The 26,869-nt window shown below is 39.1% G+C and overlaps 1 protein-coding gene across 1 annotated transcript in view; it reads left to right on the top strand.

Moving 5' to 3' along the window:
• The window catches only part of SYNE2 (spectrin repeat containing nuclear envelope protein 2), a 197,669-nt gene that overhangs the window by 78,634 nt on the left and 92,166 nt on the right, over positions 1-26,869 (top strand). The window contains exons 49-62 of the mRNA XM_064460954.1: positions 492-2,601; positions 4,250-4,572; positions 5,548-5,692; positions 6,733-6,948; positions 7,333-7,598; positions 8,403-8,559; positions 11,152-11,307; positions 14,069-14,209; positions 14,552-14,734; positions 15,289-15,426; positions 17,077-17,262; positions 18,729-18,851; positions 20,868-21,050; positions 24,997-25,122. Coding sequence (XP_064317024.1) covers positions 492-2,601; positions 4,250-4,572; positions 5,548-5,692; positions 6,733-6,948; positions 7,333-7,598; positions 8,403-8,559; positions 11,152-11,307; positions 14,069-14,209; positions 14,552-14,734; positions 15,289-15,426; positions 17,077-17,262; positions 18,729-18,851; positions 20,868-21,050; positions 24,997-25,122 — 4,453 coding nt within the window. The remainder of the gene's footprint in view (positions 1-491; positions 2,602-4,249; positions 4,573-5,547; positions 5,693-6,732; positions 6,949-7,332; positions 7,599-8,402; positions 8,560-11,151; positions 11,308-14,068; positions 14,210-14,551; positions 14,735-15,288; positions 15,427-17,076; positions 17,263-18,728; positions 18,852-20,867; positions 21,051-24,996; positions 25,123-26,869) is intronic.

Raw genomic sequence — 26,869 nt, 5'->3', positions numbered from 1 at the left:
AACAAAAGATGAGTAGATAAACTCCTCCAAATGAATCTTGAAGGAATGGGGGTTTTTGAAGTTTTTCTTATAGCTAAGTTTTATCTTCATTGTAAATCAGAAATTACCATAAAATGTTAATTCACTTAGAGACGACTTAACACTATTGTTGATTCTTAAAATTTTATTTATCATAACGTCAAAGGGAGGCTACATTCCTTTAGGAAATGACACATTTTATATTAGTATATACTACAGTTTTAGAGGATATACCTTAGAATAGACCTTTCTTGCAGAGATAGCTAGAAATAACTAATGCTGTATGGATTAGCAAGAAATAATAATACTGCAACAGTGGTTAGGAAGTTTGTGAGAGAATATTGAGATACATGTGATTGAGCAAATAAAGTGAATGAATAATTTTCTCAACATTGAAATAATCTTTTTAAAATGTGTCTAGTCCATGTTTTAGGAGAAATTTTTTTTTAAAATGCTACTCATATTTTTGGCAGGGGTCCTATGAACAACGCGGTTCTTCTGGAGAAAATTAAGGCATACATAGAGTCCTTGCAAAAAGAAAGAGATGTCTTAAACCAATTGAAAACTCAGCAAGAAAGTTTATCTCAGCATTTAACATGCATGGATAAAGTGTTAACCGAAAGCCAAATGAGGCAACTGGAGCAATGGTGGCAACACATGGAACAAACGGTGCAAAAGAAACATGATCAAGTTGTGGCAGAAATCGATGAATTTAACCTGCTTATGAATAAAGCACAGGATATTCAGAGACTGATACAAGAACAGTATTTACAAGCAGAGTTATACTCCTCAAACGAAGGAAAAGTCAAATACCCTGTACTTTGGACCACAGAGCTGCAGGATATTAAACATGGTCTTTCTCTATTAAAACGAAGGATTGAGCTGCAGATGAAAAGAATTTGGAGCGATCAAGAGAAGGTAGCTTTGGAGAACTCTATACGTGATTTGCAGAGCAAATTGGAAGCATTGTTAGCACAACAAACTCCTCAAGAGGATGTTCAGATCACTGGTCCTGCTCTCATGAAATGTGAAATGATGAAGAGGCTGAAAGAAAGTATTTCATGGGTCAAAGGTTCGCTGTCCTCTCTTGACCAGAAGGCAGCACTTTTCCCCAGTGATATTAGATCACAGATCAGAAGCTGTCAGCTTACGAGCACAGAAGTTCTAAACAAAGAAGCTGCGATTGTATCCCTGGACTCTGGGCTCCAGCACATTGTTCCCAACTTGAAGCCAGAGGAGACATCTGATATGACTTCCCTTTTACAAACATTGCAGAATTCATACAAGGCTCTTGTTTTAAAAACAGCTCAAAGATTACAGCACCTAGAGCTCCAGCTGGAGGAGAGGCAGAAATTTATTGCAGAATTGGAAAAAGTACACTGTCAGCTTCGAAATGGTGAGATGCTTGCCAGGCCTGACATGAACCAAACCAGCTCGTGGTCAGAATTAATCAAAAAACAATCCATTTTAAAGGAGATTTTAAAGGGCGTACAGGAAATAGAAGGGCTTATCTCATCCCACTGTAGAGAGAGTCAGGCCACAGCTCGGGTACTGACCCTGTCTGAAAAACTATTTTTGACTGATCAGTTAAGAAGTCTGAAGAATAGAGCAAGGAAGACACAGAGGCAAATTCAGAGTAAACTTCATGAATTAGAAAGAAAGATAGCTGTCTACAGAGAGTTTGCCGAAGGAATAACTTCATTGCAGGGAGATCTTAATGATCTACACCATGGTGAAATGAACCTGGAAGAAGATGAATTATTAGGTGCCAAGCAAGAAGTGAAGGATAAATGTAAAGCACTTACAGAAAAAGTATTAGGTTTTCAGTCCAGTTTGTCACAAATAATGAAGTACAAAGAGATCTTTGAATGCCTGGGTCTAAAATGGGACTCACAGCAGCTGGATGAATTGCAAACTAAATTTTTTAAAATTAAAAATAAAATTAAAGGGAAGATAATGCACTTTGATAATGTTGTTAGGGAATGCGATGAGATTCAAGCATTGCTAAATGAAATCCAGACAGTGACATCCACTGTAAGAAAAGAAGCTAACAGCCTAAATGATAGCTCTAGCTCTTCTCCTGCTGAGAATCTTATATCTGCACAGATCCTGTTTCAGACAGTTCAGCAAATCTTGTACTTAATTGAGGAGGTAGCAAATCAAGTAAACAAGAATGAGGTCTTTGATACACCATTCAAAGAATCTAAGTGGAAAGAAATAAAGAACCTGGAGAAAGATGTTGAGGAATTGAATCAGTTTCTTCAAAACTTTGTCTCTGGTCTCCAGTGTGTAAACAAGGAAGATACCCAGAATGAAGTAGAACACATATTCCACACTATAAAGCATATTCAATCAGAGCTCCAGCAGCCACTTTTCTTAGAAATAAAAATGATGCAGTATGAAAAGATGCGATGGGAAGCAATTCAGAGTGTGATGCAAGCAAAGTTTTCTGCTATTAAATATATAATGGAAAAAGAGAGGGAAAACCAAGAAGAAAAATCTCTGGCTGTTGGTATGGAAACAAAATTAGAGACACTGAAAGATCATGAAATACAACTGAAGACAGATATTGCTGTCCGTGTTGTAAGTATATTTGATTAAAGTAAGGTATGGACATATATCTTTTCCCAAAAATTAGATTAGGTGCCTGTGACTGTAATGTTTATATTTTCGTGACTTATCCTCCTTTTATTCTTAGAACTGAATTGGCCCATCATCATCTCAGAATTGGTGAATATGATGGGAATCACGATAAGAAGCTAAGGACACAGAGAAATTAGTTCTTTTCAGTTCAGTTTGATTATAATCAAGCAGTGGGGATTAGCACAAGAAAAGAACGGTAAAGGGGAGGAATGAAAAGGTTGAGATATTGAGCTGAAGAGAGACTGGGTACAATTGTCCTGGGATTATTCTTGGGCCTGATTTTGTATACCATTTTCAATAGTGACACTGATAAAAAAAACCCAGAAGTTCCTTGTTTCTACTATAAAGAAAAGCTTACCAGTTCGGAGTGTTCAAGGAGAGTAAAGACCAGGTCAAACCAATATGATCAGGCCTCAGGGAGGGTGAGCAAAGGAAAGGCAACCGGGATCCAAGGCTTTAACACAAGTATATAAGGCAATGATAAAGCATTGCTGGAGGATCATCTTTGGGGATTGGACAAGGTGATCTCCAGAGGTCCCTTCCAACCCCTACGATTCTGTCATTCTGTGATTTCTCAGTCCACAAATGAGTCCAACAAACAATTCTACTTTTGGAAATTCTGTAGAATCGACCCAATTCTTGATGCCTTTGTCAGGAAAGATTCACTCAAATTAAAACAGATGCTGTTAGAGGGATGAGGAATGTTGAAGGCAGTTAATAAAACTGAATTTGCTCAACCTGATAAGCTAAGGGCAAGTGGCAAACCTAGCTGAGAAATTTAATCAGTCTGGAAAAGGACTGCTTAGGCTAAAGGGCAGAGTTAATACAAGGAGGAGGAGTTAGTAAATAAATCTATGTTGGAAACCAGAACAGTGGTAACCTTCATAGCAGAGAAGTTCTGGAATGTGTCCTGGTCAAGACGACCTGTGCCCTGACCGCCCAAGAGATCAGTGGGTACAAACGAGGAACTATGAGGCAGTAGCTAATAACAGTGGGAGGGACTCACCATCTCTGACAGACTTATGGTCCTGTGCCAGATTTCCTGGTTTGCTGTGCTTCATCTTCACTGCTTGGGTATTGCGTGGGAAGCACAATGCCAAAGTTTCTCTGCCCTGTGGGAATCCAAGAGCTGGCAAAATCACACATCATTCTGTGTATCAATACATATGAGAAGAGGTTTCAGTAAAGCAGTTTGGTAAGTCACAGTGGAGATATCTCCTGGAGCAGAATAACGCATCAACGTGTGGGCTTTTCTTGTCTAAACAGGATGGGTACTGCCATGTCCATAAGGGATCTTACAGATCTTGTGTCCTGCCATCCTTCTCTCTGGACTTTTCCAGTATTGTCAGTTCCCCCATAGCCCCTGTTCCTATGGTTGAGGGCAATCAATCCATAGGTTACAGCACTGATCTGTGACTACTGAGGTAGCAGAGTGCATTTGCCACGTGTCCTCTCTCACCTCCTCAGGCCAGTCTGGGAGCATTGGTCTCAAAGACAGACAGGTGTGAAATTCTGAGAAGACCACTGGTAATCCAGAGGAGGACAGCAGTCCTTCTCAATTATTCCTTTGTCTTTTTAACACTTTCAGAGTGCTCTACAGGAGGCATATAAGACTAGTGAGCTTTATACCAAGGCTGTTCAGAGGGCTACCAGGTTCCTTGAGGACTACGAAGCTCGAGTCCAGTCTGCCCCAGCAGAGCTCGGTAGCTCAGAGGAGGTCTGTCAAACCCCACAATGGAAACAAGAAGAATTCGACTCTGCAAAGGCTAACATAGAAAACCTGTACTCCAAGCTGAAAAACCTAGTGAAACCAGAAGACAAAATATGTCTGGGAAATACTTTAACAGAACTAGTCAATAAGAGTTTGGCATTAAGGAAGAAGGCTCAAAGAATGGAAGCTGATGAACAGAGGTAGGTTTAAGAGATCCTCCTAGATCGTGTTCCTTATTAAGAGAAATTTGAGTCATAATAAATGCAGTGTTGTTTGTGTTCCGATAGAACCAGCATAAAGAACTGTAAGCATTTCTGTTGTTCCTGGTTGTGATTGTAATGGAAGGGAAACTACCAGACAATAAGCATATTGCTAATAATTTACAATGCTGTCATTCTTAGTATATTCAGAAAGCATGTATGGGGCTCAGCTGACTGTCATATAGTACCAGAATCAAAAGAACGCACATTTCCACAGTCTCTAGTCTAGTGCTGGTGCAGGTTAGAACAGTTTTCAAAGGGGCCCTAATGCATGTCTTCCATAGGCTATTCTGATGGCTGGAGAAAGTAAAGACCAAACAAGGCATCTGAAACAAACAAGAGATCTGAAGGGTCTCCAGATACATGTACAAAAAAAGTCTGAGACACAGAGTAAAGGATTTTTAAATTGCTTGAATAATGATCCAGTGCTTCTGGTTCTGTTGAGCATAGCCTTAAAATCTGCTTTTATAATCAAAGAACTGGAGGACTTTAAAGGGTTTGGTAATAGAAGAGAGGTGACAAGATATAGAAATAATACTTTGTGTGGTGTGTATAATTCCAATGTAGGGACAAATAGAATGTGTGTTACAAACTGGGAACTAATTTTTGGGAATGTCTGAGGAGGATGGAGACTTAGATCAAGACATGCAATGCTTTTGAGCAGTTCCATGGCTGACACATGGATATACATACCTACATTTCTTTACCTGTGGGGCATTTATACCGGCATCTCTAAAGTATCTCAGGTATCAGACCTGAAGAGTATAACAAATGCAAATTGGAGATAACTTGCAAAACAGTACAGACTATTAGTTAATAAGATTTTTTTATTATTCTAGTGGTTGCTCCTCTCTCTAGTTGGAGAGAGGAGCAACCACAACAAAATTTGATTGGTCTATTAATTGTTTCCTACAGGTATTTTGAAAAATATAAAAGCTACACAAAAACCAAAGATAAGGTGTGTGATAATCTTAACAAACTGGAAAAGATGCTTAGACAGTCATTTTCTCAAATACCAACATCTTATAAAGAAGCTTTGGAGCACTTGGAAGAAAGCAAGGTAAGAGATGCTTTGAAGAACTTGAAAAGCTCATGCAAAACTGTGATGTAGCAGCTATGCACAGCATATGATACTGTAGTAGAAAGAAGTAAAATTCTTTACCCTGTATTTATATATATAAAGCCACAGAATATATTTATATACCTATAAAAAGACCAGATTGTAATTGTCCGTGTAGAATCATACAATCATAGAATGTCATGAGCTGGAAGGGACCCACAAGGATCATCAAGTCCAACTCCTGTCCCTGCACAGGACAGCCCCAAATTCACACCATGACTCTGAGGGCACTGTCTATGTGCTTCTGGAATATCGCCAGACTTGGTGCCGTGATGCCTCCCTGGGGAGCCTGTTCCAGTGCTCCACCACCCTCTGGGTGAAGAACCCTTTCCTAATATCCAACCTAACCTTCCCCTGGCACATCTTCCTGCCATTCCCTTGGGTTCTATCATTGATCTCCAGTGAGAAGAGGTCAGTGCCATGTAAAATGAGTACATCTTATTACTGTAGAAATCAAACATTATCTGTGCTTAAGACAATGTTGCACTTCTGTTCAGATCCCTCATTGCTTCTTTGCAGGACCAGCACTGATCAGGTTTCTAACATTGCTGTTGTTTTCCCTCAGAAGTGAAAATTGGAGGATTTCCAGTTTCCCCACCCAGGACTCTCTTGCTGGCTCTCCCTGCCAGACCTCCACTATAACAAACCTCTTTGCTGCCTTCTCTTTTAGTACTCATCATATTACAGGCTTGTCATTTTATGTATTTGTAACTCCTGTTCATTTGTCTTCCTTTCCAAATAACCAGAAAGAACTACCTCATTGCCTGGGCACTCTGTTCTTCTCTCTGTGTTTTTTGTTTTATTTACCCTGTCTTTCTCTGTAGTCTTAACCAACGGAATTCTCTCATTACAACGATATTTATCCAGCTCAGCAGGCTGATTGCCATTTTATTAGAGGATCCTAATCATGTCACTGAATGCTTCATTAACACTTCTGACCATATTGTTTTATTTATTTACTCGTTTATTTTTCCTATAAGATTTTAGTCTCCAACATTGACTCGGCTGAAGATGATCTTGTGAAGCTGAGGCAGATCTCCGGAGAGCTGATGAGATTATGCAAGAGAAGTGACCGGGCACTGGGCAGGATTGTAACGGTGCTGTGGGAAAATTGGCTGGGTTTGCTTGAGGCAGCAAAAGGGCTGGAAATTAACTGTGAAGAACGAAAGCAGGAATGGAAATTCATCAATGAAGAGGTGAGTTGCTCGACAAAGTGTAAGGTTTGGGCAACGTGGTAGGGATGGGGCCCTCAGTAAAATAGCATATAAAGAGCTGAGATCAGTGTGAAACATGATTTCCCACCCAGTGATCAGCCAGTTATCCCCAGCCTTTCTTGAACCTGGAGTCAAAAATGATGGGGATATTCATAGTACCAATTCTCTGAACCCAGAACAACTCTGTGCATGGTTATGTGCTTTGTTAGAGTAAACTTAGATGTTTTGGCGCACTTCAGAGGTTCAAGCTCTCTGAGTATGTAATTCCCAGTACTTAGTCATGTGTATAAGTAAATGAATAATGTAACTTAAGGTGATGGAACAAAAAAGCACTTTATCTCATACTTTGACATGCTGTTTACTTAGCTGGAACGAGAAACAATAATTCTCGATAAGCTTCAGGAAGAACAGCCAGAAAGTCTGAAAGAAAAAGAAAAGGCTACCAGAGAGGAACTGGTGGAATTACTAGATTTTGTGAACTCATTTGAGGAAAACATCAACCAGCAACAGCTCATCTTACTCTTACTTCTTCACCGAATAAGAAACATCCTGAATACATCTGAAAATAGTGAGGCAGAAGCTGCCCTTCCTGCCTTATGTGAGATAAAGGCAATGCAGGAGCGCTGTAAAAAGTAAGTGGTATGAAATTTCTATTGAAGATACGACACAGGACTACTTATAAGAACAGCATTTTATTGGGTATTAAAAATATATGAAAGCTGTAATGCACTTAAAAATGCACTTAAAAAGATATTGAATGCCCTAGTGGGTCAGACCGATGCTTTACCTAACCCACCTGCTGTCTCCAGCACGGGCACTTGGGAGCTAGTAGTTAGGGAGAGTAACATGAGCCTGGCCCATATTGTGTGTGGGCTGCAGTTGGTGTTCAAACATAGAAGGAGTCACAAGGGATGATCAATTTTGGAGGCTCCAAGCTCTTGTGAACTTGAATGAGGTGTGTGGGTCTTCCACTCATGAAAATCAGACCTTGTGCTTTTTGCAACAGTGCAACTTTTGCCTTACTGATTGCCACTGTTTAAAATTTGCCTCAAATATCTTTTGCAAACCTGTGATTGCACTTGCCCATATCCATGCCTGCGTTTTGACAGGGAAATCTTTGTTAATGTCTTCTGCTGGGCCGGAGTTTTCCGACTCTGAGAACCTGAGCTGTGTTTGCTGTTTAAATATGCATGCTATCTGATGTGGTCTACCCAACATACTTTGTTTAGCAATATCTGAAGAACCATTTTTGAAGAAACTGAGACAATAAAGGACAGAAACTCAGAGTTTTAGTTACAGAAAATAATATTAAAATGCAGACAAATGTTGTTCCAGATACATATTTTTAAAATATCGGTATTAAGCATGCTCTTTGATTACTCCTGCTTAGTGTAGAGTCTAACTCTTAATGTATTCTTGCTGGCAATCTTTCATAGGTTGTATGATAAGACTCAAGACCATAAGGATTCTGTACAAGCTGAGATTCAAGAGAGGAACAAGATTACTGAAGAAATAAGTGCAGTGACAAATGCATTGCAGAATGCTGCATCTGTGTTATTACAAGATGCTACTGGAAAGGCAGGACAACTGGAGGTTTGTAATGGCTCTATTGTTGTGTGTGGACATTCGGAAAATGTTCTCTTTTATGCTGGGGCTTGAACTTGCTCTAAATAAAATTGGTGGCAAAGTATATGCATATGCACATTGACTTAAAGAGAATGAATCTGGCCCAGCCCTGCCATCCCTCTATGTGGTCCAGTTAGCAGCTGTAGAAGTCTTTCCAGACTGCAGAGAGATTCACAGCCAGTTGCATGCCTTTTAGGCTCAGTGTATATCCTGTGCCCCTTCCCCCTCTGCATGCCTAGCCAGGGCAGCTTCAGGTGCTCTGGATCTGATGTCCCATATCAGGGGGTTAACCTGGTACATGCATTTTAGAAATCAAATTGTGATCAAGACCACAGTTGCCACCAGCAGCAACCAGCACTTTGCAGCAACCCAGTCTGTACATTTCTGTCATTTCAGTATATTTTTGTTATCCTTCTTTGAATTCTTGACTTTATGAAATGCTGTTATTCCTAACACTTCCTGAATGTGGGTTTGTTTATTTATTATTAATTTTATGTTTCAATTTAGTCTTACTGTGTTTATATTACTATCTTAATTTTTAAGTCTTGATAAAAATTTATTTTTAATTCTGTTTGAGTTATCTTTTAAGTATAGAACTTTATAATTTATTTATTCTAGCCTACTAAGGTCTGTTACAAATTTGGGCTCTCTGCTGAGTGTTGTGTAAAAACTAGTTGAGGGTCCCCACCATGTATTTTCTTTGGAAGGTGGATGCTTGAAGCTGGCAAAGGACTTGGGAAAGTACATAAGCCAAAGACCGTGGTAGCAGATATGAGCATTTTTCTAGGGGTTACCATGAGAGAGAAATGTTAACTACATCTTTAGGAAGTTCTGAAAACTCACAAGCCAGTATTACTGTGGTGCAACATTGTGGATATATCTGAAAGGGTTGGTTTTCTATTTAAAATTATTTAGGATTAGAATTTAAAGCTGGGTCTGCTCTTTGACTTGGCTCTTTGTTTCCAGGAAGAAATGTTATCACTGCAGGTGCTTGATGCCTGCTCTTTTTCCTCACATCCAAACTGTCTGCTCTGAGCACCTAAAACTCACCTGTTCCTTTTGAGAAGATTCAGCTGAAAGGATTTAAAAAATCCTTAATTTTACTTAATAGCAAATATGAGTAAGCCAAAATCCGCAGGGCAATTTAATCCCTACTTCCAAAGAAAACCCAGTTTCTATAATATCTACAGCATTATTTGGGGCTCCATTGCATTTATTGAATGGAAATGCCTATTTCACTTCTAGATGACAAATCTAGGTTAGTCGGGTGGTGAAGTTGTAACTCACCAGCATAGACGAATATGCCAATTAGAAGTGATATCATCTAATCCCCTAGGAAAAAAATTGGGACAGTTTTGACATGCATCTGCTTTCCAGCTAAATAATCTGTGAAATGTGAACATGCATTTATATACAGAAACCAGTTTGCAGAGACATGCTTTGTTTTGGAGACGAATGTTGTAGCATTCTTTCAAATTCAAGTCAGGGAATCTATAAACTCCTGTAAATGTTGGCACAATCTTAATTGGACCATTTGACAACAACAGCCTTTTCTATAGTAGAATGAGGCACACAGCTGTTTTGTGGTTTTGAGTTTTTTAATATCAGACCCAGTTGTTGGGTGATGACAGGAAATAAATTAGTCTCAGACTCTTAACATATTTATTCTGTGCATTCTACTTGTGTGAGGGTAAAGATTCCCAAGTGAAGACTAGGAGTTAATGATTACTATTACCCCCAATTGAAAAAGAAAAGGATGTTAATTTTAATGTCTTCCATGGCCTGGCAGGAGCTTTAGATAGTTTTCCCCAATAACTTGGGTTAACACTTGAGTTTCTCAAACAGCTGAGCATTGGGAAAAGGAAGCATAAAGCAAACAAACAGAACTTGAAATTCTAGAAAACCTTCAAAGCAGATGAGTTGCTTCATTCTTTCTACAAGAGGACTTAGATCGGGTTTTATTTTTGGGCCACAGGCTGTAGACAGTTGTTCAAGTTTCTTTTATCTCATAAAACCTACATTCTTCATGCAGAACTGAAAACTACTGTTTTGAAAGGAGCCTGCTGTGCTGCTCTGCATAACTGCCTGAAAGCAGACACTTCAGCTTGAAACCTGTTGCTTTTTGTGGCCTTTGTGTTGCTTATAATAATGTAGGAATGAATGTTGGCTATTAAATGTCTTTCAAGGAGGAAATGCACTTTTGGCAAAAGGGAGAGCACAAAGGTGAACATTTAATCATCGGAGCACTTCAAATTATTACATTGCTATACCTGTCAATAAACATCAATGCGTCAGTTGCCTCACATGGAGTAGTATCAAGTTTAATTAATTCTTACAGATTTAAAAGCATCATTTGATTAAATGAGTATTTCGCAAAATTAATTTGCTTGCAGAGGTAGCCAAGTTAGGTTTGATATCACAAAAACAACTTTTCTAAACCATAATCATGCTAGGAAATATAAAACACGGTATGTATGTATATGTATACATATGTACATAGACACACAGGCACTCAGTAAAAAGTGAGTAAAACTGCTGAAGTTATTCTTAATTTTGTAGGAGGTTCAGACTGTGATTGATAAAGAAAGTCAAACTCTAAAGCATATCATGGAGAAACTCCGGATCAAGTATTCTGAAACGTATACACAAGTTCCTGCAGAGATCAAAACACAGCTGGAGGACTGCAAGAAGGTATTGCAAGACCTAGAAGACAAGGTAACTGTTGATGTAATTTTCATATTTACCTTTTTGTAGTGTATAGAGAAGTACAGCCATATTTGGTGAATGTTGTAACTATAAACTTCAACTTGAAACATTGATTGTTTTCATTTGCATTTTCCTCTAGGTGAAAATGTATGCATGAGGAAAGATTCCTCATGTTAACTGTCTCCTTTTAGAATAACTTTACAGGAAGCAGTGTGAATATATTATTTTCCTTTTCCGTTAAAAGTAGACAGGCAGAACCACTAGCAATAAAGTCTTGGATATGATATGACGTGGATCCTGTCTTCTGTCCAGTTTGATTCTTAAACTGAACTGGTAGTCAAAATTGATTGGGAAGTTTGTATAGCTTAACTGAGAGATAATTTCAAAACAGAATTAAAAGAGGGTTTTGAAACTGGATTTTTTTTTTTTAACCAATTTGCAGACATGGTAGGTTATCATGGTGTGGTTCTTTGTACCACCCCTCGAGACATGGTTGCATTCCTTTAAAAGCAGGCAGGGAATTTAAATAACTAGATAACGTTGCCTCAGCCTTTTGCAATGTTTTCTCTCTGCAGGGGGTATAAACAGTTAACTGAAAGCAAAGTTAAAGGAAAATGGAGTAATAGTGTAAGTTCAGGATCAGATTTTAGCCTGCTATAATTATCATTGTTATTTATTAATTTGTGTTACTTTTAAAAAGAAAAAAAACTTCTGTTCTCCTATTTCAGAAATAATAATGTTTAATTTTAAAGGCTAAATCTCAGCTAATTTGATAAAACTTTAAAGTGTAATAAACCAATTTTTAAATCCAGTTACTTGTTATTGTCTGACAGATTATTCATTCATTTTATGTTGCATTAAATATTTAGAGACATATTCATTGCAGTTTATTAGTTTTAATTTGCTTAATTTTGTAGTGTCTGTTTCAAAATGGAACCAGTCTTTTTAGAACCAACAACTCAGTAGGAGAGAGGAGGAGAAGGGAAGTAAAACAGTAGTGATGCTTTGGATTTTTTTTGGTTGTTTACTGTTTCATTTACTGAGATAAAGGTTGTCCCAATGCACACATTACATGTTGGAGTGAAAGAACTGGTCCTGGAAACTAGAAGGCATTTGTTTTTCACATTTACGTAGTGGAAAACAATATAAACTGTCTTGGAATTTTTTAAAATGCATTTAGGAAACAAAATAAATCCTAGTGGAACTGGAGATCAGTTTAGTTACATACTAGGAGATACCAGCATGTGTTAAATTGAATTAACTTGTCATATTTTAATGGCATTGTGCTTTCTTCTAAACCTGCTAACCTAAAAATGAAAATAAATTGTACTTTTGATGCCATGTATTTTATGTGAAAAATATAATAAATTTATGCCAGTAAGGAGTTTTGAAATGAAAATCCTGCCCTACTGATGACCAGATGGTTTTTCTGAGGAAAGATAGGAAGCTACATGTTTCTCTTCTATTTTGGAAACTAGCACTACAAACATCAATAATTTTTCATGTTTGGTATACACCAGGACAGTAGTAACGGTCAAGTGTTTAGTGATTACAGTCTGAGTTCCTTTCTTTCAAGGAGTCTTAGGCATTAAGTGCAGACTGCACTTCGTAGCTTTTTTGTAGCATAACATGAGTGTTTGAGAGGAGCACTGTAGTTCATTTTGCTATATAATTATTTTGATTAATGCAATTTTGTCAATACAATACCTTACTATGGGTATTATTTTATATTGTTCTAACGCTACATGTTGGAATCTATAAATAATAAATAACGTTAATGAAATTAAGAAACAAAAATTGATAAATAATTAACTAGCTAATAACCTTAATTCCTCTTCCCAAAAAAAGGATGAAGTATTTCAGTATAAGGAGCTTCAAACCAGAATAACTACTAAACTAGAAGTCTTTTGCATCAATTCAGCATAAAGCTGTTCAATGTCCATATGCCCCATAAATCCTAGGGCTGCAGCACACAAAGGATTTACCATCATTTGACAATTTCCTGGGGCTTGGCTGACCCTAACAGCTAGCAGGGTTTAGTAGGAAAAGATGTTACTTGGGGCTAAGAGCAAGGACTTACTCACTCCCTGCACTTCATCTAGTCCACAGTAACCTGGTACCTGACTGTGTCGCTCAGTTCTGTGCTCAGGCAATTATTCAGCTTCAGCTTACTCGAGAATTTTAATCTTTATGTAGGAAATCAGGCCCTCCAGAGTACCGATAAAAATCATTTCTGTGGAGTTCTGCAGAGTAAAAATAAGGTCCACACACTTTATAGGGCTCAGAGCCTTTTATTTTAGTAATAAATCTCTAAATTTATATTTAGAAATTCACTACACATTGATGCACTTCGGTATTCCCTTGTTACATGGAAGTAATAGTTGCCAGCTGAGACATAAAGGTGTCATTCTACATTTCTTGCAGGACGAACCTAAACGAGACCCTTTCCACAATGCAGCATGATTAGACTCTGTTACAGATTAGAACAGGGGGAGCTGAAGCGAAGCACCCAGGCAGCTGCAGTGTGTCATTGTTTGTTTCTTCAGGGATTGCCTTTCTTGACCAGTCGTTTTTAAGTGAGATGAAATTATTGAACATCATGTAAATGTTGAACCTGCTCATGTTAACGCTTCTCCCTGCAAATGTAATTCCCTTCCTGTCTTTTTAAGTGACTAGTAAAGCGAAACAGAAAGAATTTGAATATTTTTGGTGAGGTTTACACAGAAACAAGCAGATCTTTGTAATCTCTCCTATCGTTTTACTCTGACAGGTTAGCTTTGAAATCTTGCAGAGCTCTCCTCAGTACATGCTGAAAAGAAAAGCAGAAAGTATTAACAACGGCCTCCAAGCTATTGAAAAGATGTTACAACAGAAGAGTGAAAACATTGCAAAAGCCAAAGAAGTTCAGAAGGTAATCTTGCCAAAAAAATTTTGTGCATGCCAAAAGATTTTTGGTTGTTTCTACAGAGCCTGGTTTAGCAGGAGTGTGAAGTGGCCCTCCATTCGTTTTTATGTCTATAAAAGGAGAAGTACAAGCAGGCATTTAGATGGTGAATTTTTACCAATTATTCCTCACAGGGGAATACGTGGTTTTTTCAACTGTGAATCACACCGGTAGATGCAGAGTGTTCTGTTCCTGACATATCGGTTCTGAAATCTTTGCAATTCCACATGCCCCACACGCAGAACAAATAACTCTGCTGTTATCTTTGAGCCTGACCTTATGTCTCATTTCCCCTCTCTCCACATGCAGCAAATATGGGATATGCTGGACCTTTGGCATTACAAACTCAATGAACTGGATGCAGAGGTGCATGATATAGTAGAGCAGGATTCCTTTCACGCACAGGAGTTGATGGATATCTTAGTGAGCCCCCTTCAGCAGTACCAACAGGTCTCACAGCTTGCTGAGCGCAGAACTGCCATTTTAAACAAGGTAGATGCAAATGTAAAAGTTTGGGTTTTTTTAAAATCACATCTTATAAAAAACAAAATAAAGGCTTTGCATAAAACATCGTCAGAGGCTGTCAAGTAAGTAAAGAGTCAAAAGCCTGCTGTCAGTGTGTTGGCTTATTGTAGCTAAGAGTTTCTGGAGTGGCAAACATCACCTCCAGCTGCTGCCCCAAAGGACTGGCTCTGCACCATGGCTGAGGGGTGTTAGCAAGAGGAATGCTGCTGGATGGGTGATGATGTGGCTTTCTATGACTCTGCTGATGGGCTATCCATTAAAGTAACATTGTTGTATAAATGCAACAATGCCCCCATGAAATGTAAACTCGTAAGCACCAAAATTACTTTTGATTAGAGGAGACAGCCTGAAATCATGAAACTGTTTCAGAAAAATTATGATCTTTATTTCACCATACTAATTTAACCGACCTTGATGATAATGCATTCTCTTTTCTTTTAATCTTGTTCATAGATGTGTTTATCCTATACAGAGAATAGAAATGCATTTGTGCCTTTTTGTAAAATCCTGTCATTTGCTAGGCTGCCAACAAGATGGAAGAATATGATGAACTCTTGAAGAATGTGAAACTTTGGATAGAAAACACCAACAGTTTGCTAAGAGCAGATGCTCAAAACGGCTCTGCAAAAAGCTTACGAAAACATACTGATGACCTTCAGGTGAGTGTTAATGCAGATATATAGAATCATCAAATCATTAAGGTTAGAAAAGACCTCTAAGATCATCAAGTCCAACCATCAACCCAACACCCCCGGGCCTCCTAAACCATGCCCTGAAGTGCTACAGCTACGTTTTTTGAACATCCCCAGAGATGGTGACTCCACCACCTCTCTGGGCAGCCTGTTCCAATACCTGACCACTCTTTCAGTCGAGAAATTTTTCCTAATATCCAATCTAAACCTCCCCTGAGGTCCTGTTGCTCTGTACAGACACGATTTTGCATTCTTAAATCTTACTGACCCAAATAATTTACTGTTTTCAATAAATGCTTTAAGTGAAAAATAGTTACAGTTGACACTCATGTAATATAGATGGGTACTTTTCCGTGTTGGACATGTCATGTGAAAGTGCTGAACTTGTAGTACATGTGTCTTCCAAAAATATGTGATTGTCTTCTGGTACCCTACTGTGTGGCTATAACCAGTTTTTACTGCCCGAATATGTATGGTTCGTTCTGTATTGTGTGTACATGATCCAAAAAGGATAAAGTGCTATTTTGGTATTCGTGTGTTAGATGGAAACTTTGAAGAGAATTGTTATTTGGAAGGCAGTTCTCACTGTGTCCTGAAGGTAATTCTGACTGATGATTTCAAGAATCAAATGTTTGCAATATTACAGGGAAGATCAGGGCCAGGCAAGTGCTGAGAGGATTTCTGGTAATTCTGTATTTGAAATTTGAGTTTTCCATATGTCCACTCGTTGGATTAGGCCAAAAGAGAAAGTTGGTGCTCTGAACATAGATTTTTGTATTAAAAGTAATAAAAATTCCGTGTAAGTAGCTGACTGTTCTGGACTGTTCTGCACGTAACCACAATGGGGAGACTGTGATTTCCAAAAATCTGAATGTTTTTGTAACAAAAGCTTATTGTCTCCCGTGTTTGTGGTTGGGAGTGTTTTATGTGTTCTGGGCTGGGAAAATAGTGGATTTGGAAATGCACCCAAGGCTTGCATTACAGCTGAGACATGCTTTCAGTCCTTTCCTTCAGTGGATCACATGCATTTCTTGCAACCCTCACTGTTCTTCATTAAGACGTTCGCTGTAATTAATCCAAAAGCTCATGCAGTTAGCTGCAGAAGATGGGAAGAATCTCCCCATCATGCACAACTAGCCAGATATTTGCTGGAGCATTCTGTTACACCTGCTGTCTGCAGGCTGGTGTGCAGAAAACCCTTTTCAGATGTCTGGCTGACATGTCTTGTTAATGTACTTGGGGTCAGCCTGATCATGGCACAGGAGCTGGAGAGGAATCTTCTCCAGTATCTCATAATTTTCTTCTATTGGGGGGGGGCGGGGCGGGACCTCTCTCGGAGTTTGAAATCTTCCTCTTCATGCCTTTTGTCATGCTCATGTAGTCTTATTTTGTCTAATTATTCCCTTAAAATCAGGGCATCTCAGTTTTCTGCCTGCAGGGTGCAGTATTTCGGTTCTCCTAGGGGTGAAGTGTTTTAATCTGAACTAAGCTTTTGGGAATACGTGCAATGGTCAATGACATACATAAAATTAAAACTGATTCCTTTGGGTCCTAACCTCTGTGAAACTTTCATGTTCACCATTGATGGATCAAACTAAGCTCTTATTTTGTTTCCAGATGGCTTTGGAAGACTCAGAGCAAAAGCAAAATCTTCTACACAGTGTTTACTTGGAGCTGGAGGAGCTAACATCAGTCTTTGAAACAGACAGTGTAATGCAACAGCTAAATGAAATAAATGGTGAAGTAGCAACTTTACAGCATGAGATCGCAGAGATTCTTCCACAGATCCAGCATGTGGCTGATGTAAGTTTGGGCGATCTCTAAGTGCCTTTTATCAAAGCTTCACCATATATTATGAAATACAGCTTATATTGCCTGCATAGAAGAAAGGTGTGCTGGTTTTAGTAGTTATGCCAAGTGAGGAGATTAATTGTTTGGAAACAAACCATCAGAAGGTGTTTGGTATCTAATTAAGCTGTAAAGTTCAGAAGTATTGATGAAACTCCTTGTTTAGAAGGAGAAATGCAGGATTTGTTGACTGGCAAATTAAAAGGGCTTATCTTGCTGGAGAGTAGGTCTTGTGTTCAGAGGCACCTGGACAGGCTACCAGAAACCTCATGAAGTTCAACAGAGGCAAATGCAAAGTCCTGCACCCATGAGGGAACATGTCCAAATACCAATATAGGCTGGGGGCCAACCAGCTGGAAAGCAGCCTTGCCAAAAGGGCCGGTGGTCCTGGCGAGCAAGTTGATCATGACACAGCGTGTGGCCTTGCAACGAGAAAGCCTGGGCTGCGTAGCCAAGAGGTCCATGGGAGCGATCTTTCTTTTTGGCACCTGTGAAGTCGTATTTTGCATGCTGTGCTCAGTTTTATGTTTCCCAGTGTAACAGGGAAACCCAGTGTAAAGACATAGACGTACATGGAGTGAGTCCAGGAAGGCTACCAAGGTGGTTGGAGGGGCTGTAGCACAGGAAAGGCTGGGAAACCTGAGTCGGTTCATCCTGGAGAAGAGACAGCTTGGGGGTGGGAGGGAAGGTATTACTGCTGTCTACTGCTATGTAATGGGAGACTATAGGCATGATAAAGCCAGACTCTTCTTGGGGTGTGCAGAGAAAAGATGAGCAGTAACAGACCCAAATTATAACAAAGGACGTTCCATCTACATATTAGGAAGGATTATTTTTTTTGGAGTACGATTGGTCAAACACCAGATCAGGGGCCCAAAGGGGGCATAAAATCCCCATCCCAGGAGATACCCGTGTCTCAACAGGATTAGGCACCAAACGACCTGCTCTGATGGGCACCAGAGACCTCTCAAGGTCCCTTCCAACCTAATTTATTCTGTGACTCCATGGGAGTTCACAAGCAGGTGTACTGTATAGATCCATTTTCCATCGGACATAAGACTCTTCATATAGGAAGCTGCAATAGTGTAATTAGACCAGTTTCCTATGCTGATAACTATCACTGCTGGAAAAGCATCTTATCACTACTGGTAATTTATAATGTGACTTTTCAAGGATATTTCAATTCTGTATTCAGGGTTTAAAACAGACCAGGTGACCTTTAGATACTTTAATTCCTACAGAAGTTAGGATGTTATGTGATTTATAATAACTAGTCTTTTGACTGGTAACATCCATTAGCATATCCTGCATATGCTGCACTTGTTTTTCAGTATTTCTTTCTAAATTTAAGTGAAAGACAGAAATGCAAGCTGGCTTTATTATTTGTACTGTCTACAAATTCTCTTGTTCCCAAAATCTAGGAATTGGATGCCATTGAATCTCACGTGAAAGTGCTTGAGAAAGAAATTGCCAAAATGAAGACAATCCTGTCATCAGAAGATCTGTTAGAATTTTCTCCAAAAGAGCAAATTAAACATGGACAGGTCTGTGAAAACTCCTATATAGGCTTTTTTTTTTCCCCGCTATATTTAAGCATAAGTTAGCATAAATATGCTTTCTCAAGCATAAGGCTGTTTCGTGACTGCAAACTACCATGAACAAGTTTTTAGTATATGACTTTGAAATGTCAGTACCACAACAATTCTAACTCTCGGGTCAAAGGTTGAAAGTGTTATTTCAGTCATGATACATGTTTCTACAGCAGCAAGTAGTGCAATCCAAGAGGAGGAGCACACTAGTAGGGCAAAACAGTTGGTGCAGAAGACCCAATATCTGTGTTTTATGTGTCTTGGGGGCTTACTTTGGATTTATCCTGTAGAACGGACATCCATTAGTGGCTGGGTGTCTTCAGAGGGTCTTCTGGAGAGTATCTTCTGCTTTAGTGTCGTTTGAAATGCATCCAATTTACGTGCTCCGAGACAACTGTGCGATGTAAACCCTAAGGTGAGACTGTTGGGAGATCCCTTCAAGAAGCGTAGTCGTGGCTTGAATGAAAAAATTTGAAATTAAAGCACTATTGAGAACATGCCAATAGAGAACCCAGGTGTGTAACTTAAGCACATGTTGTCAGACATACCTGCCACATTTGAGTGTCTCCATTTTTGGAAAGTTTATGGCCTGGCATAAACACTTGCTGCACATCACTCTACTTAGCATCGAACAGTAAGTAACCTGGAAGTCTGAAAATCAGGCCCTATTTTTCAAAAAATGGAGGCAAGATTTAGCAGATGTTTCTGGAAACATAGGCTGGAGTGACTTGCCATAAAATCATTTAATCATGCAGGGGCTTCACTGCAAATGTCCCTTGGCCAGATGGTTTTTCTTTCTCTGCTTGAGAGAAGTAAAGCAAAGCATTACAGTATCTTTTCTTTTATACCACATGCAGTCTACATTGTTAGCTGCCTGAAATGCAAAAAGTATGAATTCAGTTTCAGGGGAGGGATGAAAATGTCATCATACCTCTCGTAGCTTTGCTATCCAGAGAACAATTTTTTAATGGCTGCATTATGTGGAAAACACTAAAGTAATATTTATTCTGGAAAATAGTGTTCATCTACTTCTTTATTTTAAATTGAAGCATGGATAGTATGATAATAACAAAAAATTCCTGATACAGGCTGCTTATGGATGGGAGAATAAGTATCTCCAGTTGGGGCCTTTTAAAACATAATTGTCTTGAGAGGGAATTTAACAAAAACATTAGTAATTAAAAGACCCAGGGTTTGTTTTCATTTATATTTTTTTTTCTCCTGAAGTTCCCAGCTGAATACGGTCTCAGTAGGATTTCATATTTCTTTAGGAGAAGGAAGAAGTTGTGAGTTGGTATTGCCATTCTGTCTTTCCTAAGTTGATGACTGAGTCTTCTATAAAATGTGTTGTGGTATGAAACTGCACGTTTCTGTTCATCCAAAACTGATAAAGGTGACTGTAAACTGTACATCCGCTTGGGGTGTTGTGATATGAAATGCTGCATTTGACAGGAAAGCCATCTTTGGAGGTTTCTCCTGGCTTCTATCCCAGTTCATCACCTCAGCTACGTTGATAAGACTTTTTATAGGTCCATCATAAAATGGCCAGCTTTAACATAGGGTATTTCATGCCTGGTTTGCAGGACAAAAAAGAAAAACCAGAGTTGGCTAGAGTGACATCAAAGGGTTTGCACCAGTTCTTGAACTGTCTTCACTGCCAAAGCTGTGCTACTTTGAAATAACACACGTAGGAAATAGTAATTAATCTGAATGTGACCCTTTTTTTGTCACTGTGCAAACCTTATATATATGCAGAAAAAGTAGAATTGTAAATATAAGTAATATCTTCCTCTTGCTTTAGACAACCTCACCATGGATTTTCACTTATTTTTTCCAGGATTAAAATATTCTTCCTTCATATATGGGAAACTCACCAAAGAGAAATTTGCACATCATGACAGTAATACAAATTTTCAGTGTTGATTTTCCCAATTCAGTATCACATCCATCGTCTCTCCTGTATCCTAATAGGTTATACTTGACCATGTTGGTCCCATGCAGAAGACCGTTGTTCATATACAGTCCTATGAAGAAGGACTTCAGCTACCAGGGGTGAAAACGCAACCTTTCTCAGTCTTCCAAAGGGCAAGACAACTCTTGAGAGAATTGAAGAAATTAGAAAAAATTACTAAGGAACAAAATAGCATACTGGAGGTAATTGCTTGGAGGTTTTTTGCCACCTTTACTTTATAATAATTTTCATCACTAGACAATATTCTTTTTACAGGCATATGGTACACCTACTTTGTCTTCTATGTAATGGTTTGGTCATTTTTTTTGTTCTGTATTTTTCCTGTGTAATTCGCTACTACAATAAGGCACTCTGGATAGTCTTGAAATTTACTTAGGTTTTCCAATTGAGTCACAACTGGCACCATGTATTTTAGCATATTGTAGAAGAAATGAAGGCCCAAGTGTCTTGTGACCCAGGTTTGCACAACTGATGATTGAAGTCCAGTGTTATACAGAGGTGCTCACATCTGCAACGCTCAAGTCCTTAAATGTATCTTGAACATGGAAATTCTTTGTTGGCAACTATTAGATAGAAATTGCTGACAATTAATAGCAGAAAGTCTTTTACTAAAGATGATCTTCCCAAATCAGCGAGCTGGGAAAATGATGATTTTCTGTCACTGTCGCTTGGTTAATTCATTGTTTGGAGGCAGGCCAACTCCTGCCCAACTCCATGTGCACAAGTGAACATGTGACAGGGGGCTTGGAGATGATGTTGGCCAGACCAGGTTTGGAAACAGAAATGATATGTAACAGCATTGGTGTGGCACACGGCTGTAGGAGGCAGTGAGCATTAACTCATGGGCAGTGTGAGTTACAAAACAGCTATGCTGGCTGTGAACATGAAGTAGCATCTCTGCAGCACTTCACTGAGTGATGTGGTTGTACCAGCTCAGGAAGGTTTTAGTTCAGGGATATCTGCACCATGCACCATTGCCCAGGGTAGATACACTTGGAGGCAATCTGGAGTTTGGTTATGCATGTTCCCACGTCAGCAGAGGTATGAAAATTCTCATGTGTCCCATCCATTTCTCACCAGGATGATAGCAGCACCTAGAAAAATGATAAGTATCTCTGCTGATTTGGTTATCCAAAACTATTACAGTAAAGCAGAATGCTTTAGAACACTTAACTTCTTACTGGGCATGTCGGAGGCCAGGCAGACACAAGTGGCAGCTAAAATGTGAACGTCCATCTTTTGATTTTCAGTTTGTGAAATTAAGAGAATACCACCAAGATAAAGGCTCAGACATGCTACGTGACTAATACATGCTTGGAGTTTGGAAAAAAGCAATGACTATGCAAAATCTGTGTGATCCCTATGACCTTTTTTTTTGTCCATATAATTTCTTATGTCTGAAGAATGGATGTGGGAAGGCGTACCTTTTTCAGAGAGTTACCAGATTAAATACTTGAGAATTTTCAAAACACTTTAAAACTGTCAGAAATAGGGTGCTTCGCAGTTATAAATTGTTATCATGAGACTTCTAGCTCGTTTATGTGGAGCATTAGGTCAAGGTTTAGATTTTTCTTCTCTTTGAAACAGCTGTAACCTTTTTTACTCAGCATTTGCCTTTATCTTACAGGCATCCAATAATCTGTAGCTGAGTGAAATTTCTTTGTGAGAAAACAGATTGGAAAAATTGCATTTCTTGGCAGCTAGGATATCAAACTGTGCAGAAAAGATTTTCCAGTCGTGTTGAATGGGCTGAAAGCAGCAGTACTACAGTACAAGTCTAGCACCAGCTAAGACATAACAAAGGATAAAGCTAGTAAAGGACGGCATTTTGAATGCTGCATTAGAAAGGTAGTAAGTATCCTGACAGAGGGAAAGGAGATAGGAGGCAAGCTTCCTGTACAAATATATACATAGTCATTTTTTGCCTGAGGGTTAGTTTTTGAAATTTTAGCATTTGGATGCTTTTGCCCATATTTTGCTATCAGCGATGCAATAGGATATTGCACTAGTAACTTTTGTATAATTAAGTTTCAGTGTAACACCTGAAAAAGTGTAACAGAAACAAAACCTGTAACAAGTAGTATAAAAGCTTTGGGTAAGATTCTAGGTGGCTTAGATCGGTGCTGAATGTTGCCCCATGTTTTTATTATGGCCAGTCAAGTACCACGCCTACCACTACCTAAAGAACGTCATCAGGAAGAGGAGCTGGAAGCCACAGCTGCTGCTCTGGTTTTCTGTGCAAGAGGGTGGCAGTATTTGCATATTTGATTATTTACTGTGTTCATTTTTAGTAAGCTCTTCTATAACAAATACAATGCCTGCCTGCTTGTACAACAGCTGGACCTTTTCCATGGGTAGGTCTTCTAGTATTACCGCAATATGAAAAGTAAAGAGCAAATGTTAAGCAGGAAATAATTCAAAAGAGGGGCAACACTTCTAGAAAGAGACTCAGTGCCACATATATGGCATAATTTGTGTTGTATTAGGAAAAGAATAAAATAAGATCTTTTTTTGCCCCTTGGTGGGAAGCTGGAAATTAGATGAGTTACCTTTGGGCAAGTGGCTATATTCACATATTTGCCTGTGAGGGAAGACATTGGGGTCTCTCTACAGAGTATTCATGTTCTCTAGTCAAGGAAACTTGAGGTAGTATGCATTTTGCCTATTACTAAACAGTCCTGTTCATGTTCAAGTGAAGGTATGGGTAAGAGAAACTCTTTTAGAAAGACTTCTTGTTTCTCATTAAAACTGAGAAGACCTACTCTTTTTTTTCCTCCTCTGATTCTTTAGCTATGGCATTAAGATTATAGTCCACAATTAGGTATCTTCCTGTCCAATTGGGCTTTATTTTTTTTAAGTGGGGAAAATAGCTCCTTCTTCCTTTTAAAACCTGTAAGTAAGGAAAAAAAATCATTTAGAACCTTAGTAGTTTGTGTTCTATTGAGAGGGATTGTCACTGTGAGGAAGTGACTGAAGAAATGGCACTGTTACCTTCATAGCAGGAGAGACTCTTTGCTCTGAAAGGCAGAGTCTGTGTGTGCTTTGCAGAGAGATTTTTCAATCTGTCAGGCTGTTCAGGTCCTGTTGTCCGCAGAGTAAGTTCAAGCCTATTGACAATAGGCTTCATTTTCTTCATTACCTGCAAAAGCAGACACCTGAGGAATAGTCCTTAGATTTTCTTTGGTTCTCAGCCCATGGGTCGGAAAACACAGAGCCACCCAATGTTCTGCAAATTAAATGTTTTCACAAAATATTCTGATTTGTAGATGTAGTAGTTTCTTAATTACCTGAGACATTGTGACTGTGGCTGTGGCTGACAAACATGAGTGTTGTGTGTGGGGACGTTGCCAATTTTTGCACAAACATTAAAGCATGGGGGTTGATGAGATTTTGCTGTCACTGTCAAACGAGTAAAAGTGAATTCAGCTGTTTATAATGTATATGTTTTCCTGTAAGTCATGTAAGAAGAGGAAGCTCACACAAAGTGGAAGCACTTATCATTTTTATAGGAAGTATTCAAATTGTCAGATACTGCGGTTGGCTTATCCTCTGAGCTGCCGTGTCTGCCTGGTGTACAGCACAGTTCATTTTTGGTTAGTGCAGAATTAGCTGGCAGCAAAGACCTCGGCACCAATAAAAACCAGGTAGGTAGACTTTCTAACTTGATATGAAACCCTGTAATTTCTCTTTTTTCTTTTTTTTTTTTCTCAACCTGTTGTAAATTGTAGTGAATTTATTAAATACGCTCCATTTGCATTTGGTAGCCACATTCATAGCTCTGCTCTGGAGTAAGCAGAGATGTGCTCCTAGGCAGAGCACCCCACCATACACAGAATCGCAGAATGGTAGGGGTTGGAAGGGACCTCTGGAGATCATCTCGTCCAACCCCCTGCTTGAGCAGGTACTTCGACTTACAGATAGAGCCATTTCACTTGCCAAAGACAAACAGTAATAAACTGTGAGGATAGGGTTGTGCAAAGTTAGCAGAACAAACACAGTTTCTTTTACATGTAACTACAGATGCAAAGGAGGCTTCAGTCCTCTTCAGTACAAGTTTTTTGCATTACTGACTGGTTTGTTTCTGTACTAGTTAGTTCAAAATTATTTATGAGAATTACTATTTCACAGGAAGCTGTAAAGCAAGCAGAAGAATGTGAGCAAGAAATTGAAAAGTTGAAACAATCCTTAAAGAAACACTTGGTTGAAATATCACATGAAGATCAACCACTGGCTCAGAAGACTCATTGTCCAGAGGTGGGTTTTATTGTTTTCTCTCTCATGTCTGTTACTTGTCCTGACTAACACTAATCATGACAACGCAGAGCACTGAGAAATAGCAGTGTGCTTTCCCCACCTGCCACAGTCAAGCAGGCAGTTGAATACCATGGTCTGTCTATGCATACGTAAGTTGACGTATACTGAGAGATATTACAATTAATACTAGTTTGTAAGTTGGGTATATCTTTCATGATATACTTGTTTTGACTTTGATGTGTCATTTGTACCTATAGCAACTTCTAAGGAAAGTTGAGAGTGCCGTTTTCATGACAGCTGACAGCTTGCCTGTGCTCAGCATCCTGCTAATGTTGTTGAGGTGGCAGCTTGGGATAGTGCATAAGGAGACAACTGAGTCCATTTCTGATCACTGACAGTTGGTACTGTTGGTGATTCTGGTTAGGGTTAGATTCTTTAGACTCCTTCCCTCATCCTCACTGCCACACTGTTTTCATCAACTGATAAACACATGTTGCTTTTCTCCCTGCAGTCAGCTGCTTTCTGTAATGGATGAATTGATTATTTAATGTAAAAATAAGATGTGTTTTAAGGACAGCACTGCAGAAGTCAGGAAATTACTAATTAAGTGTAATAACTATTTATAAAGTGCCTCTGAAATGCTCAGCTGTTTGCAGTCAGTCACAATAAAATTAATACACGTACATTGTACTTGCCTAATAACTATAATCACTCAGTAGGCTCCTAAGTACATAGCTGCTCTGCTTTCAGGTGGTTGGAGGTTGAAGGCTTCATGCTAGTACTAAGCATGACTCATTTCCTGACTCTTACTTGTTTTTGTCTTTGAGTGTAGGACTTTCTGTTTAATAGCTCTTGTTTTAGAAGAAAACCTGTTTGACAGTTGTAGCATTTCATGAATAGAACTGGGCAATGGAATTGCCCACCTTATTGATGGGCTTCAGATGAAGAAGTAATGCTAATGAAAACTTGGTTTCTGAGGAGGTTTTCAGCTAGTTAAGTTTGCAAAACAGTAGCTGGTAAATGTCTGCTGTAAAGTCTCCTCCTGCAATGAAACAAATAGAAGTACTGTTCTTAGTGGGCATTTCTAAATATGTGCCAAATATTCCTGGGTGACTGTTTCTTCATTCCAATGGCTTTTATTTGCCTCTGACCTTTGGAATATTTTACCATGTGTTTTTGGGTGTACAAAAGAAAAAAAAATCCTTGTCTGAGCAGAGTTCCCATGTCCTTGGAAAATTTGCTGGGGTTCCTGCCTTGGTCTTCCCTGTCATGCAGCTAAACTAGCATTATTAACAGAAGAAGCTGTAGTTGAGAGAGAACCAGCAGTTTTACTGCTTTCATCTGTCACAGATTATTACTTGCATAGCATTATTCACACCCCGATAGAGCATGGTGTGGAATCAATGCTGTTCTTATTTCAAGCCTAGCATCAAAGCTCACTCTGGACTGAGCTCAGCGCGCAATAGGATATTTAGCCACGTTTCAGTTTTCTGAGCAGGCAACGATGCTTCAAAGAGCTTCAGCACTTCCAGTAATGGAGGGAGTGGGGCATTTTATTCCTTGCCCTGTCTTACTCTGTTATTTGTTGTGCGTGCTCTGCTCACCTGGAGACTGGCCACCCTTTTCTCCAAGGAAAGGCCCTAGCAGAAAGCTCTGCAACACTGGCTAGGGAGGAGACCAAGACAGATTTATTTCCCTCTTTGTTAGTGCAGAGTTATTTGGATTATTGTTTAATCCCTGCAGAACA

Source organism: Phalacrocorax carbo, chromosome 9 (assembly GCF_963921805.1).
Source record: "Phalacrocorax carbo chromosome 9, bPhaCar2.1, whole genome shotgun sequence".
Taxonomy (NCBI): domain Eukaryota; kingdom Metazoa; phylum Chordata; class Aves; order Suliformes; family Phalacrocoracidae; genus Phalacrocorax; species Phalacrocorax carbo.
The sequence above is the reverse complement of the archived record's forward strand: the minus strand, read 5'-3'. Positions and strand labels throughout refer to the sequence as shown.